The 16,505-nt window shown below is 39.1% G+C and overlaps 2 protein-coding genes across 4 annotated transcripts in view; one reads left to right on the top strand and one right to left on the bottom strand.

Annotated features, from left to right (window-relative positions):
- Positions 1–1,631, top strand: part of LOC104771596 (tetrahydrocannabinolic acid synthase-like) — a 2,342-nt gene extending 711 nt beyond the window's left edge. Inside the window, exon 2 of one of the 3 annotated variants that reach the window (XM_019241607.1) lies at positions 245–1,631. In XM_019241607.1, the coding sequence (XP_019097152.1) occupies positions 245–1,482 (1,238 nt within the window). In that variant the 3' untranslated portion in view covers positions 1,483–1,631. Of the gene's footprint in view, positions 1–4 lie in introns of all 3 variants that reach the window. The other 2 variants (XM_010496147.2, XM_010496146.2) reach the window with 2 other exon arrangements.
- Positions 4,308–5,644, bottom strand: LOC104771595. Its single transcript, XM_010496144.2, has one exon. The coding sequence runs from the start codon at positions 5,448–5,450 to the stop codon at positions 4,419–4,421; it is 1,032 nt and encodes a 343-aa protein (XP_010494446.1). The 5' UTR covers positions 5,451–5,644; the 3' UTR covers positions 4,308–4,418.

Here is a 16,505-nt window from a genome sequence, read left to right as displayed (position 1 = left end):
ACACATTCTGATTCAAGCTTCAAAAACCCTAAAAGCTTCATCCACAATCCAGATTCAAGACTTTACGCCGATTTCTCGCAATCTTTATCACAAAACTACAATTTCCTGAGCTTGAATTTCACAAGCCAGAAGCCGATTATGATCGTTACACCAAGAACTGAATCAGAAGTCCAGAGATCATTACTCTGCAGCAGGAAACTTGGGGTGCAAGTAAGGACTAAAAGCGGTGGTCATGACTATGAAGGCCTTTCTTACCTCTCATTAGACTCGCCTTTCATTATCCTCGACCTCGTTAATGTTCGATCGATCGATATCAACCTCGCGGATGAAACAGCTTGGGTTGGAGCCGGTGCTACGATCGGTGAGCTTTACTATAAAATTGCTAAATTTAGCGAGATCCATGGCTTCCCTGCAGGAACATGCCCTAGTGTTGGAGTTGGAGGTCATTTTAGTGGAGGAGGGTTTGGTGCAATGATGAGGAAACACGGTTTAGCCGCGGATAACATTGTGGACGCGCGTTTTGTAGACGCAAACGGGAGAATCTACAACAGTAGGAGAGAAATGGGTGAAGATCTGTTCTGGGCGATCAGAGGAGGTGGAGCAGCTAGCTTTGGTGTTGTAGTTTCATGGAAAGTGAAGCTAGTTAGGGTTCCAGAGAAAGTAACGTGCTTTACAAGGTACCTACCTTTTACACAGAACATGACGAAAATTGTTCATAGATGGCAGCATATTGCAGCTGATTTTGAAGCTGATCTCTTCATCCGAGTCATCATTTACAATTCCGGAGGATCTGTTCAAGCTACATTCCAAGCAAATTATCTTGGAGGTATCGATAAACTGATTCCTCTGATGAATCAGAAGTTTCCGGAGTTAGGGTTAAGGGTTCAAGACTGTTCGGAAATGAGCTGGATCGATTCAATAATGTACTTTAACTGGAAGAAAGGGCAGCCACTAGAGACTCTTCTCGATCGAGAACAAAGATACAATGATCTGTATTTCAAAGCAAAATCTGATTTTGTCAAGAACCCGGTTCCTGAAATCGGTCTAGAAGGTATATGGAAGAGGTTTCACGAGGTCGAATCTCCGATGATGATAATGGAACCATTAGGTGGTAAAATGTATGAGATTGGTGAAAGAGAGACTCCATTTCCACATAGAAGAGGGAATCTATATAATATACAGTATATGGTGAAATGGAGAGTGAAGGACATTGGAGAGATGGAGAAGCATGTGAGATGGATGAGATTGCTTTATAGGTATATGAGCGTTTATGTCTCTGGATCACCACGAGGAGCTTACTTGAATTACAGAGATCTTGATTTAGGTATGAATAGAGGAGTTAATACAAGCTTTGAAGATGCGAGGTTATGGGGGTTTAGGTACTTTGGAAGTAATTTTAAGAGATTGGCTATGGTTAAAGGGAAGATTGATCCAACCAATTTCTTCAGAAATGAACAAAGTATTCCTCCTTTGGTTGTCTAGGAGAAAACTAAGGTTAATTTCTTAGACAAAAATAATGTTTGTTTGTGTTCTTGTTATCAATTGGACTTTATATGTCTCTATGAAAAATATTGTATAGTCCTCATGTAAAATGTTTAATTAGTGTGAAAGTGATCGTGTTATGTGGCTTATTCTGAATCTTAGTAGTATTAGTTTTATTGGTTTGGAACTTGGAGTCAAACCGGTAACGGGGAACATACAAAAAGAAAACAATCAAATCATGTGATTTCTTTCTAGCCCTTCGTTTTTTTAATATGCTAATGTTCTGTGATCGTGTATGTTTTTTTTTTTTTTTCAGTTATATACATTCTAACATGTTTGAACTCTTAAATAATTGCTACAACAACGACACTAATACAAATTACTGACCATGTTGTATACAATTTGTAGTTTTTAAAAACAGCATGGCAATGTCAATATATTATGGCTTCCAAAAAACGTTACAACTAAAACGAACAAGAACTCTTGTTTGCTTTTACTTATCAAGATGAAAACAAACAAAAGAACCTCTAAGATCACAATTTATTTCATATTATAATTAGCCGAAGATTTGAGTTAAACCAAACCAAATTTAGACCTTTTTGCTTCGATTGTTATTGCACTAATAATATATTGAATCGATCGGTTTCGATTTGGTCTATTATTGTCCCCCTTTATATCCATCTTTATCATCATTCTTAATTATATATATACAAATCTTGGCATAAGTCTAATGCTCAATTTGTATTGCTGTCGCTTTTTCGGAAGAAAGATGTTACGGTATAGTAGAAGAACAAATTATGCGTGGCTACTTTATTAGACATTCGTTGATCATTGTATTTTAAAATCTTTTATAATCACGTCCGACAGATTTAACATTCACGCATGAGCTATTATTGGTTTCACTTATCTAATCTTTTTGACTTGTTTCCAACATTTATCCTAACGCTAACTCGTATAACTCGATTATCACGTTTTACTTTTTGGAACAAGTGATTATTTCCATACTAATAAATTTTCATCAAATACACTCTTGACCAGAATTTTACAATTGCAATACAGTTATCGACTTCAGTACCTCGAAAATCTGATTAAACTGATATACACTTAGAAAATATCCTATGCAAATGCACCACTTAAATATCTTAAGACTATTATGTAATCAAGGGTAAATACACTTACACTAATATGCAAATGCACCACTCCAAGACCCTGATATAAATCATAAGCAGAAAAAGACAAAAAAAATATTTGTTTCTGAAAATACTACATATTACACGTATCACATATCTTGTCAAGTGTTTTGTATATTATAAGTTTTATAAGATATTTTAAAATTTTTGATCAAAATATCTAAGATTTGCTGCCCAAACAAAAAAAACACAAGATCGTAAAATTTTTGGCTTGACTATAACACTTAGTGGTAAGCATGATATGCCCCAAAAAAAAAGACAAGTAACAATAAAATAAGAAAACTTAGCAAGGGAGGATTTGCCACTATAAGTTCATTTTGAATTAGGTAAAGATCTATCGAATCAAAACCCAAAGACACTTTGTCCGAAACTTGTTTAGTAGTATTTCTTTATTTTATTTACAAAGCTTTATAGTAAACACATACAGTATTTTTTATTCCTATTTTTTTCCTTTTTCCAAAAGCATGATTTGATTTCTTTGTCTATTATTATTCACAGCAATCATCTTGTGTTTTCATGTTTCAACAATCTACTGCTCCCTCCCTCTGTTTCGTAAAGAATGTTATTTTGACATAGTTTTTTGTTATAAAAAGAGTGTTATTTTATGTTTTCAATGCAGTTTTTAAGATTAAATCTTATTTTTATCCTTGATATTTTAGCTTATTAATTAGAAGAGAAATTGTTTTAGTGTATTTATAATAAAGGATAAAATTAAAATTTATATAATTTTTTTAATTTGTGTGCATTGTGTCAAAATGACACTCTTTATGAAACAGAGGGAAAATATTTTATTAATAAGGTAGGAAAAAACATTAAGAATTAAGAACTCTCTTATTTATACCATGAATTTCAGGAAACACATTTATACATTTTGACACCACACAAAATAAACCATTCCAAGTGATTTATATATATTTTGATAAAGGGAATTTCCAGAGTGATAATTTAGAAAAATAAGAAAACCATTCCAAGTGTAATACTCAGGTTTGGAGTGATATTGACCAAAATTATCACATCTATAACTCAGACTCCTATCATTATCACTGTAACACACAAACACTTATATTTGGAGTGATATCAACAAACAAACCACATCTCTTACCATATCAGTTTTGACACATAATCATTGAAACTTTTACATTTAGCACAACACTAAGAATTTGATCTTTATCTCCAATCAGAGTGAGTTCTCAAAACTTTTTAGCACAAGCTTAACTAGACTTAATTAACCTAACCATTTTTATTTGTTAAGTGGCTGACAAGAAACCTAATTGGTTACCTTTTTCCGTTAATAATTGTCATGTGATTTGATTAATATTGCCACATAACCTACCATCACTTTTTTTACACAATCTAGTGCTATTTTAGCTTAGTGAAGCCTAATTGTCTTTCACTTACCAACTACAAGCACTTCTAAATTTATACTAATACATTACCTAACAATTTCTTTTGGTGCTAAGGTGCTAACATATATTTTCCATAAGCAACACTAATATATTTTCCAAAGCAACCCCAATTTTGATCATTATGAACTTTAATTTGTTTCAAACGCACTTATTATTATGTGAACAAAATAACTTTACGTTTGCAAAGTTTTGATATAAACGCCAAACGCAAACATTATGCTAAAAATTATGGATCATTGGAAAGCTTATTAAAACAAGAAAAATTTACAGTTTCATACACAAAACTACTATACATACCAATAATTTTGTTCAAAAGAATACAAAAAATTGTATGCAAAGATTAAATTTTCTTGGCAACTCCGAATCGAAGAACAAGACAAGATAGTGTAAGAACAATGGCTAAGATCTTCCCAAATAAGAGACTAGTCAGCACAATCACGATCAGAGCAGTCCCACTCAATGACTGGTCTTTCAACTTTTCTTCGTCTCTCTCAGCAGCAGCAGACTCAGTACGCAGCTCGGTTTTGTCTTCTACAACCAAACTCGAGACTTCAACCAAAGAAGAAGACTCTTCTTTGATCTTCATCGTCTTCTTCTTCTTCTTCATATTGTAACTCCTCAGCTTCTTCACAATCTTCGATTTTAGTCTTGAACTTTTACTTCTTGACTTCTCGTCCTTGGACAACAGATCACGAATCGTTGTATCTTTCGAGTTTGAATCCTCTGTTTCAGCTTTTACTGGCTGCTCTGTTTCTTTCGGACAAGGAACCGATTTGGGAACTTGAGTTTCATCTAAAGTTTCGATTTTTACGCGGGAGATCGCGTTTTTGTTTTCGTCGGTGTTACAGAGCTTGGGGCGAGTGAACACACGCGCCGCCACGAGCTCCGTTAAGAGAAGAGCGAAGGTGGAGAGAGTGATTCCGATAGTGAGCTTCTTCTTCGTGCTAAAGGCTAGCAACGCCACTATTAAAACTTTAAACGCCATCAAAACGAACGCACCGCCTCCACCGCAAACGCAAACGTTATTTTTAATCGCGTTCTTATTCTCCGCCGGTAGTTTACCATTAACGCAATTAGATTTCTCGATCTTACTCCTAACAGATTCCCTCTTCGGGGGCTTTCCCAAAATTGTATCTTGATGATTAATCAACGAAGAAGCGTTTGGAGCGGTTTGAATCTGACGTTCGATTCGTTGGAAGCGTTTAGACGTTGGTTTCTTGAAACGATCGCGGTTTTTGAAGAAAAGATCGATCAAAGAAGCTGGGAAGCCAGTTTCGACGAACAAAGAACCGCCGCGTTTCGGAGAATTCTGAAACTCCGATATGAATCTTAAGATACGGCTCGATTTTGGTATTTTCCATGGTTGAGACATGACTCTTTAATCAAAAAGGAGAGACCTTTGAGTTGTCTTTAAAAAAATTAATAAGTTTGGGTTTTTTTTTCCTTTTTTTAAAACAAGAGAGATTGATGAAGAGTTTGGGTTAGTCGAAGCAATTTAAATACTACTATGGGAAGTGAAGAAGGATCGCAGAAAGCGAAGTTGAAGAGACCACTTTTTTTTTTTTGAGTGTGTGATTTTAAAACACGAGCTAAATGATGAGTAATTGTGGAGAAAACGGAAAGAGAGAAATATAAAACAATTTAAGTATTGTAAAGTTTTAAACCGAGTTAAGGAATTAGATTATAGTAAAGGAAATTTAGCTTTTTAATTACTTTGATTTTGTTATAAATGGAAAAGATGATTTAAAACTTGGAAAATTCTTTTAAAAAATTTAAAGAAGTACGTTAAAGATCTTTATATTTATTTTTAATTTAGTGACTTTGGTTTAAAAGTTAACACCGAGTTAAGGAATTAGATTACATAAAGGTTTAATTACTTTAATTTCTTTAAATGAAAAGATGTTTGGAAAATTGGAAATTCTTCTAGAATTCAAAGAAGTACGTTTTTTTTTTTTTGGAATTAAAAATTTGAAGAAGTACCTTATCGATTTATATATTTTTAGTTTTAAAATAATTAATTTAGAATATTAGGAAATAGGAGCACACCCACCTTAGTTTTGAAGTTAAAACAGAGTTCAGGAATTAGATGTATTCAGCTTTTTCATACTTTATATTTTTTTTTTTGGAATGGAAATATGTTTGAAAGTTGAGAAATTTGGGAAATTCTTCTAAAGAAAAAAGTACGTTTTATAAATATTTAATTTAGAATATGAAGAGTACGCCAAAATTCCAAATTAGTGACATTGATATGGAATCTAACCTACAATAGGCAATTTTTATGGGTTGGCATGAGCCTGTAAACCATTTTATTTACAAAGCTTAGAACATTCCATAAAGTTTTTTTTTTCTTACCACAATCGTCCATTTTATATCAAAATTTGAGTAAAAGAATCAATTGTTTTAGATGGATACAAAGTGCAATCCTATTACAACAAACATCATCCATCTAGCATCCCACTAAAGAGGTTCTATATTTGTTTTTGGTATGTTTTCTCAAATTTTAGCTTAGAACAACCATTGCCAACTGTAAACAAGTAAACAAGGGAAAACAATTATCCAAGAAGGTTAATGACAGTAATAATATCCAACCTAGAGCCAGACTAGCTAGTCCTTGTTAATTAAATCACTTGCAAAACCTTCACGTCCTCTGTATGGTTTAGAAATATGCTAACTAGTTTATAAGGAAACACTTCAGTTCCTTGGATTTGAAGTCTTATGATTGTTTTTCTCTAGATATTGTAGAAGAAGTGGTCGAAAGGCACAATATAGCACGACGCCAACACAATTTCATTCGTCCGAGTCACTCCAACAATGTGTACGCCTACCACAATCTTGCCCAAAGCTGGTTGTATGCTTTGACCATTAAGCCTGTAACTGATTTACCATTGTAGTTAATCATATTTACATAACACCTTCGTCTATTGAAAGTTCCCTCAATTTGAATAAATCTGAACTTCCAACTGTAAGGAAAGGCTTAAGTGTATTGATTCAGAGATTACAATATATATACTCATGTGCATAAGGGTTTTATACAACACTAATTACATATTTAGCCTTAGCTATACTTCTCTACTCTATACGCCCCCTCAAGATGGAGGCAGTTTCTTGACTCCAATCTTGAAATTTAACTCGGTGAAGCGCGGTGGTGGTAGTGGTTTAGTAAGAGCATCAGCGAGCTGATCATCACCCGAAATGTGAGCCACACGAAGTGTACCAGACTGAACGTTTTCGCGAACGAAATGATAGTCAAGCGCGACGTGTTTCATCTTAGAATGGAAAACAGGGTTAGCACAAAGATAGGTTGCCCCAATATTGTCACAGTATATTACCGGAGCCGACGGAAGTTCAATACCCAACTCAGTCAACAAGGAGCATATCCATTTAAGTTCTGATGCGGTGTTAGCAACCGCTCAGTATTCAGCCTCAGTGGACGAACGAGAGACACTTCGTTGCTTCTTTGAAGACCAAGACACAGGACTGCCACCAAAATATATGATATAGGCATTTGTGGACACATAGTTTGCTTTATCTCGACCCCAATCAGCATCAGGAAACGCATGTATTGTAAGAGGAGCATCACGACGCAGAAAAATACCATGGGTTCGCGTGCCAGCAAGATACCGTAACACTCTCTTCACAGCTTGGCAATGGAGGTTAGTAGGCCGATGCATAAACTGTGAAAGTCGATTAACCGGGAAGGCAATATCAGGTCTTGTGAACGCAAGATACTGCAAACTACCAACTACCATCCGATATTCCTTCGCATCAGCCAGAGGTGTACCAGAAAGAACCGTGAGCTGAGAGGAAGAAGACATTGGGGTTGGTACTGGCTTCGCATCCTGCATTTTTGTTTTGGCGAGAAGATCAGTAATGTACTTCCGTTGCATCAAATGAAGGCCAGACGAGGCGCGTATTGCTTCTATACCCAGAAAGTAACTTAAAGGACCAAGGTCCTTCAGCGAGAAACGACGAGCAAGGGATGAGTGAAAAGCACGTACTAGAGACGGTGGACCAGTGATGATGATATCATCCACGTAAACCAGGACATACACATGAGCATTACCTTGTTTGAAGACAAACAAGCTGTTGTCCCCAACCGATGTTTTATATCCAGAGTCAAGAAGAAACCGTCGAAGTTCTTGGTACCAAGCACGGGGTGCTTGTTTCAGCCCATAGAGTGCTTTCCGCAAACGACATACGTGATGTGGGCGATCACGATCGACAAACCCTGGTGGTTGAGAGACGAACACCTCTTCCTCTAAGGTTCCTTGTAAAAATGCGTTATTGATATCAACCTGTTGAATCAGCCAATCTTTCTTAACAGCAATTTCCAAAACAAGGCGAATCGTAGTGGATTTAATTACCGGGCTGAATGTCTCGGAGTAATCAACCCCATATTCCTGATTGAACCCACAAGCTACCAACCTAGCCTTGTACCGAGCTATCGATCCATTGGGATTGTATTTGAGTGTAAAGATCCACTTACAGGAAATAACATTCTGAACCGATGTGGGAGGTGTGAGATCCCAAGAGTGTTCTCGGAGCTGAGCATTGATTTCTTCGACCATAGCAGCTCGCCAGTTGGGATCTCGTAATGCAGCCGCTACGGTTGTCGGAATGGATGGTGTTGTGACAACAGCAAGACCGTACTTAGGATTCGGTTTGTGAATATTGTTTTTGGATCGTGTGCGCATAGAGTGAGGTATCGGAGGCGGAGGTTGCGGTGGCGAGGAAGCAACTGTCGATGTGGAAGTTGCAGAGGAATCCGATCGAGTAGGAGATGGATCTATTGGACTTGGAGCGATATGTGATGGGCTTGACGAAGATGGGCCTTCGGAAGAAGAGGGTTGAGTTGGACCTGGAGAGGCCCGTATCGAAGAGTCATCGTGAACTCTCTTTGTTCGTGTCTCGTGAGTCAAATCAGCAGAAGTCGACGACGAAGCCGGAGACGAAGTCGGAGACGAAGTCGGAGAAACCACGGATGGCGAAGACGTGGAATCGGGAACCGCAGAGGAGTCAGGATGAGAATCATTGCACGGGGGTGAGTCCGACGGAGGCAGAGAAGAAACCGGTGGCTGCGAGACCGGAATCAAAACCGAAGGAGAAGAAGACGACAATATCGGTGAGGAGACCGTCGTGGACAAGGGAGTCGCAGAGAGTGGGAACCGATTCTCAACAAACCTCACATGACGCGATGTATAAAGCCTCTTAGTAACAGTGTCAAAACAGAGGTAAGTACTCTGTGTGAGTGAGTAACCGAGAAACAGACACGGTGTCGAGCGAGGCTCAAGTTTGTTGTTTCGATATGGGCGTAACCAGGGATAGCACTCACAGCCAAAAACCCGCAGTTTGAGATAATTCGGATAGGTGCGGAACAACTTATGATACGGAGAATCACCTCCAAGAACATCGGTAGGCATCCGGTTGATGAGATAAACCGCCGTAGCAAAGGCATACGGCCAGTAGCTCTGTGGGACACAGGCATGACTGAGCATAGCGAGACCTGTTTCTACAACATGTCGATGCTTTCTCTCCGATAAACCATTGTGCTCAGGCGTGTGAGGCGGCGTGGTGAGGTGAGAGATACCGTGTAATGATAGGAATGGGCGCAAGGCAATGAACTCACCACCATTATCAGAGTACAATGTTCTAATCCGCGTTTGAAACCGATTCTCAACCAATTCTTTAAAAGCAATGAAAACATCTTTGACTTGGGACTTGAGTTTCAATGGGTAAAGCCATGTATATCTGGTAAAATGATCAACCAAAATAAGATAATACTTGAAGTTTTCAGAGGAGGTTATTGGAGAGGACCAAACATCTGTATAAATGTATTCAAGTGGTTGAGTAGAAGAAATTGTATTTGTGGAAAAAGGGAGTTTATGACTCTTACTGATAAGACAATCGGAACAAGATAATTGTTTTTGTGTTTGTGTAGAAGAAGATAGAGGTAATGAAAACTTAGAAACAAGAGTGTTTAAAATAGATAACGAAGGATGCCCAAGTCGAAGATGCCAAGATGAGATGTCGGTTTTGGATGTCACAGACGCGGAGAAGACATTGATGGTATCACGATCAACCGGCCACTCATATAGTCCGTTCTTAGTTCTGCCTTGGAGTAACCGGACCCCCGTGTTTAGATCCCTCACCTGAAAGTAAGCATGATAGAATTCCACAAAAACCTTATGAGCATTACATAAGCGATATACAGAGATAAGGTTCTTGCAAAGATGAGGAACATATAGAACATCTTTTAAAGCAAGAGAACTAGAAGGTGTAGGGAGTAAGGCGGAACCCGTATGTGTGATTTTTAAACCAGAACCATCGGCAATCTGAACCTCTTCACCGCCGGAGTATGGTTGATGTAGGGCAAGGTTTGATAGATCAGATGTAAGATGGTGAGTGGCACCGCTATCCATCACCCAATTTGCCGAGTTGTACGGAGGAATAGTAGCAACGTTAGCATGCGGAGTCCCATGCGAGCCAGAAGACGGAGAGTATCCGCCACCAGTAGGTTGAAAGCCGCGAGCAGAGGCAGACAACTGAGAGCACCGCCGGGCACTATGACCAAAGACACCGCACAGCTGACAACGACCCTGGTAACCTCGACCTTGGCCATTGCGTGGGTTGGTAGAGGAACTACCACGAGAGGAAGAGCGTTGAGAGCGGGAGTTGTTGTTGTTGGCATGACCATATGGCTTGTTGAAGACAACATTTGCCGTGACAGGCACGACAGAGGAGATGGAGGCATTGGATTGAAGCTTCAACTCGAAGTTAATAAGCTTTTCATGAATCGCAGCCATGGTGGGAGGGGTATCACGACCCTCGATTTGATCAATGATCGATTTGTAATCGTCGGGTAGACCACTAAGAAGATACTCGATTTGTTCCTCATGTTCATATGGTTTACCAAGTGCAGCAAGTTGATCAAAACGAGAGACTAACCCTTGAACATATTCATCAATTGTGCGAGTACCTTTTCGCCAAAGTTTGATCTGTTCCCGTAGTTGCTTGATATGACCCCAAGTTGGCTTGGCATAAGTGGCAGAGAGAAGACTCCAAATTTGGGCTGTAGTGGAGGCCTTAGAGAGGATTGGCTGAAGCTNACTCCTCAGCTTCTTCACAATCTTCGATTTTAGTCTTGAACTTTTACTTCTTGACTTCTCGTCCTTGGACAACAGATCACGAATCGTTGTATCTTTCGAGTTTGAATCCTCTGTTTCAGCTTTTACTGGCTGCTCTGTTTCTTTCGGACAAGGAACCGATTTGGGAACTTGAGTTTCATCTAAAGTTTCGATTTTTACGCGGGAGATCGCGTTTTTGTTTTCGTCGGTGTTACAGAGCTTGGGGCGAGTGAACACACGCGCCGCCACGAGCTCCGTTAAGAGAAGAGCGAAGGTGGAGAGAGTGATTCCGATAGTGAGCTTCTTCTTCGTGCTAAAGGCTAGCAACGCCACTATTAAAACTTTAAACGCCATCAAAACGAACGCACCGCCTCCACCGCAAACGCAAACGTTATTTTTAATCGCGTTCTTATTCTCCGCCGGTAGTTTACCATTAACGCAATTAGATTTCTCGATCTTACTCCTAACAGATTCCCTCTTCGGGGGCTTTCCCAAAATTGTATCTTGATGATTAATCAACGAAGAAGCGTTTGGAGCGGTTTGAATCTGACGTTCGATTCGTTGGAAGCGTTTAGACGTTGGTTTCTTGAAACGATCGCGGTTTTTGAAGAAAAGATCGATCAAAGAAGCTGGGAAGCCAGTTTCGACGAACAAAGAACCGCCGCGTTTCGGAGAATTCTGAAACTCCGATATGAATCTTAAGATACGGCTCGATTTTGGTATTTTCCATGGTTGAGACATGACTCTTTAATCAAAAAGGAGAGACCTTTGAGTTGTCTTTAAAAAAATTAATAAGTTTGGGTTTTTTTTTCCTTTTTTTAAAACAAGAGAGATTGATGAAGAGTTTGGGTTAGTCGAAGCAATTTAAATACTACTATGGGAAGTGAAGAAGGATCGCAGAAAGCGAAGTTGAAGAGACCACTTTTTTTTTTTTGAGTGTGTGATTTTAAAACACGAGCTAAATGATGAGTAATTGTGGAGAAAACGGAAAGAGAGAAATATAAAACAATTTAAGTATTGTAAAGTTTTAAACCGAGTTAAGGAATTAGATTATAGTAAAGGAAATTTAGCTTTTTAATTACTTTGATTTTGTTATAAATGGAAAAGATGATTTAAAACTTGGAAAATTCTTTTAAAAAATTTAAAGAAGTACGTTAAAGATCTTTATATTTATTTTTAATTTAGTGACTTTGGTTTAAAAGTTAACACCGAGTTAAGGAATTAGATTACATAAAGGTTTAATTACTTTAATTTCTTTAAATGAAAAGATGTTTGGAAAATTGGAAATTCTTCTAGAATTCAAAGAAGTACGTTTTTTTTTTTTTGGAATTAAAAATTTGAAGAAGTACCTTATCGATTTATATATTTTTAGTTTTAAAATAATTAATTTAGAATATTAGGAAATAGGAGCACACCCACCTTAGTTTTGAAGTTAAAACAGAGTTCAGGAATTAGATGTATTCAGCTTTTTCATACTTTATATTTTTTTTTTTGGAATGGAAATATGTTTGAAAGTTGAGAAATTTGGGAAATTCTTCTAAAGAAAAAAGTACGTTTTATAAATATTTAATTTAGAATATGAAGAGTACGCCAAAATTCCAAATTAGTGACATTGATATGGAATCTAACCTACAATAGGCAATTTTTATGGGTTGGCATGAGCCTGTAAACCATTTTATTTACAAAGCTTAGAACATTCCATAAAGTTTTTTTTTTCTTACCACAATCGTCCATTTTATATCAAAATTTGAGTAAAAGAATCAATTGTTTTAGATGGATACAAAGTGCAATCCTATTACAACAAACATCATCCATCTAGCATCCCACTAAAGAGGTTCTATGTTTGTTTTTGGTATGTTTTCTCAAATTTTAGCTTAGAACAACCATTGCCAACTGTAAACAAGTAAACAAGGGAAAACAATTATCCAAGAAGGTTAATGACAGTAATAATATCCAACCTAGAGCCAGACTAGCTAGTCCTTGTTAATTAAATCACTTGCAAAACCTTCACGTCCTCTGTATGGTTTAGAAATATGCTAACTAGTTTATAAGGAAACACTTCAGTTCCTTGGATTTGAAGTCTTATGATTGTTTTTCTCTAGATATTGTAGTAGAAGTGGTCGAAAGGCACAAAATAGCACGACGCCAACACAATTTCATTCGTCCGAGTCACTCCAACAATGTGTACGCCTACCACAATCTTGCCCAAAGCTGGTTGTATGCTTTGACCATTAAGCCTGTAACTGATTTACCATTGTAGTTAATCATATTTACATAACACCTTCGTCTATTGAAAGTTCCCTCAATTTGAATAAATCTGAACTTCCAACTGTAAGGAAAGGCTTAAGTGTATTGATTCAGAGATTACAATATATATACTCATGTGCATAAGGGTTTTATACAACACTAATTACATATTTAGCCTTAGCTATACTTCTCTACTCTATACGCCCCCTCAAGATGGAGGCAGTTTCTTGACTCCAATCTTGAAATTTAACTCGGTGAAGCGCGGTGGTGGTAGTGGTTTAGTAAGAGCATCAGCGAGCTGATCATCACCCGAAATGTGAGCCACACGAAGTGTACCAGACTGAACGTTTTCGCGAACGAAATGATAGTCAAGCGCGACGTGTTTCATCTTAGAATGGAAAACAGGGTTAGCACAAAGATAGGTTGCCCCAATATTGTCACAGTATATTACCGGAGCCGACGGAAGTTCAATACCCAACTCAGTCAACAAGGAGCATATCCATTTAAGTTCTGATGCGGTGTTAGCAACCGCTCAGTATTCAGCCTCAGTGGACGAACGAGAGACACTTCGTTGCTTCTTTGAAGACCAAGACACAGGACTGCCACCAAAATATATGATATAGGCATTTGTGGACACATAGTTCGCTTTATCTCGACCCCAATCAGCATCAGAAAACGCATGTATTGTAAGAGGAGCATCACGACGCAGAAAAATACCATGGGTTCGTGTGCCAGCAAGATACCGTAACACTCTCTTCACAGCTTGCCAATGGAGGTTAGTAGGCCGATGCATAAACTGTGAAAGTTGATTAACCGGGAAGGCAATATTAGGTCTTGTGAACGCAAGATACTGCAAACTACCAACTACCATCCGATATTCCTTCGCATCAGCCAGAGGTGTACCAGAAAGAACCGTGAGCTGAGAGGAAGAAGACATTGGGGTTGGTACTGGCTTCGCATCCTGCATTTTTGTTTTGGCGAGAAGATCAGTAATGTACTTCCGTTGCATCAAATGAAGGCCAGACGAGGTGCGTATTGCTTCTATACCCAGAAAGTAACTTAAAGGACCAAGGTCCTTCAGCGAGAAACGACGAGCAAGGGATGAGTGAAAAGCACGTACCAGAGACGGTGGACCAGTGATGATGATATCATCCACGTAAACCAGAGACAGTGGGATCTCGTAATGCAGCCGCTACGGTTGTCGGAATGGATGGTGTTGTGACAACAGCAAGACCGTACTTAGGATTCGGTTTGTGAATATTGTTTTTGGATCGTGTGCGCATAGAGTGAGGTATCGGAGGCGGAGGTTGCAGTGGCGAGGAAGCAACTGTCGGTGTGGAAGTTGCAGAGGAATCCGATCGAGTAGGAGATGGATCTATTGGACTTGGAGCGATATGTGATGGGCTTGACGAAGATGGGCCTTCGGAAGAAGAGGGTTGAGTTGGACCTGGAGAGGCCCGTATCGAAGAGTCATCGTGAACTCTCTTTGTTCGTGTCTCGTGAGTCAAATCAGCAGAAGTCGACGACGAAGCCGGAGACGAAGCCGGAGACGAAGTCGGAGATGAAGTCGGAGAAACCACGGATGGCGAAGACGTGGAATCGGGAACCGCAGAGGAGTCAGGATGAGAATCATTGCACGGGGGTGAGTCCGACGGAGGCAGAGAAGAAACCGGTGGCTGCGAGACCGGAATCAAAACCGAAGGAGAAGAAGACGACAATATCGGTGAGGAGACCGTCGTGGACAAGGGAGTCGCAGAGAGTGGGAACCGATTCTCAACAAACCTCACATGACGCGATGTATAAAGCCTCTTAGTAACAGTGTCAAAACAGAGGTAAGTACTCTGTGTGAGTGAGTAACCGAGAAACAGACACGGTGTCGAGCGAGGCTCAAGTTTGTTGTTTCGATATGGGCGTAACCAGGGATAGCACTCACAGCCAAAAACCCGCAGTTTGAGATAATTCGGATAGGTGCGGAACAACTTATGATACGGAGAATCACCTCCAAGAACATCGGTAGGCATCCGGTTGATGAGATAAACCGCCGTAGCAAAGGCATACGGCCAGTAGCTCTGTGGGACACAGGCATGACTGAGCATAGCGAGACCTGTTTCTACAACATGTCGATGCTTTCTCTCCGATAAACCATTGTGCTCAGGCGTGTGAGGCGGCGTGGTGAGGTGAGAGATACCGTGTAATGATAGGAATGGGCGCAAGGCAATGAACTCACCACCATTATCAGAGTACAATGTTCTAATCCGCGTTAGAAACCGATTCTCAACCAATGCTTTAAAAGCAATGAAAACATCTTTGACTTGGGACTTGAGTTTTAATGGGTAAAACCATGTATATCTGGTAAAATGATCAACCAAAATAAGATAATACTTGAAGTTTTCAGAGGAGGTTATTGGAGAGGACCAAACATCTGTATAAATGTATTCAAGTGGTTGAGTAGAAGAAATTGTATTTGTGGAAAAAGGGAGTTTATGACTCTTATTGATAAGACAATCGGAACAAGATAATTGTTTTTGTGTTTGTGTAGAAGAAGATAGAGGTAATGAAAACTTAGAAACAAGAGTGTTTAAAACAGATAACGAAGGATGCCCAAGTCGAAGATGCCAAGATGAGAGGTCGGTTTTGGATGTCACAGACGCGGAGAAGACATTGATGGTATCACGATCAACCGGCCACTCATATAGTCCGTTCTTAGTTCTGCCTTGGAGTAATCGGACCCCCGTGTTCAGATCCCTCACCTGAAAGTAAGCAGGATAGAATTCCACAAAAACCTTATGAGCATTACATAAGCGATATACAGAGATAAGGTTCTTGCAAAGATGAGGAACATATAGAACATCTTTTAAAGCAAGAGAACTAGAAGGTGTAGGGAGTAAGGCGGAACCCGTATGTGTGATTTTTAAACCAGAACCATCGGCAATCTGAACCTCTTCACCGCCGGAGTATGGTTGATGTAGGGCAAGGTTTGATAGATCAGATGTAAGATGGTGAGTGGCACCGCTATCCATCACCCAATTTGCCGAGTTGTACGGAGGAATAGTAGC

Source organism: Camelina sativa, chromosome 20 (assembly GCF_000633955.1).
Source record: "Camelina sativa cultivar DH55 chromosome 20, Cs, whole genome shotgun sequence".
NCBI classification, from domain to species: Eukaryota; Viridiplantae; Streptophyta; class Magnoliopsida; order Brassicales; family Brassicaceae; genus Camelina; species Camelina sativa.
Note: the sequence above shows the minus strand (reverse complement) of the source record. Positions and strands in the feature narration are given on the sequence as shown.

Coding starts and splice junctions, on each gene's coding strand:
- LOC104771595 (XM_010496144.2), bottom strand. CDS start 5,450: ATGTCTCAACCATGGAAAATACCAAAATCGAGCCGTATCTTAAGATTC.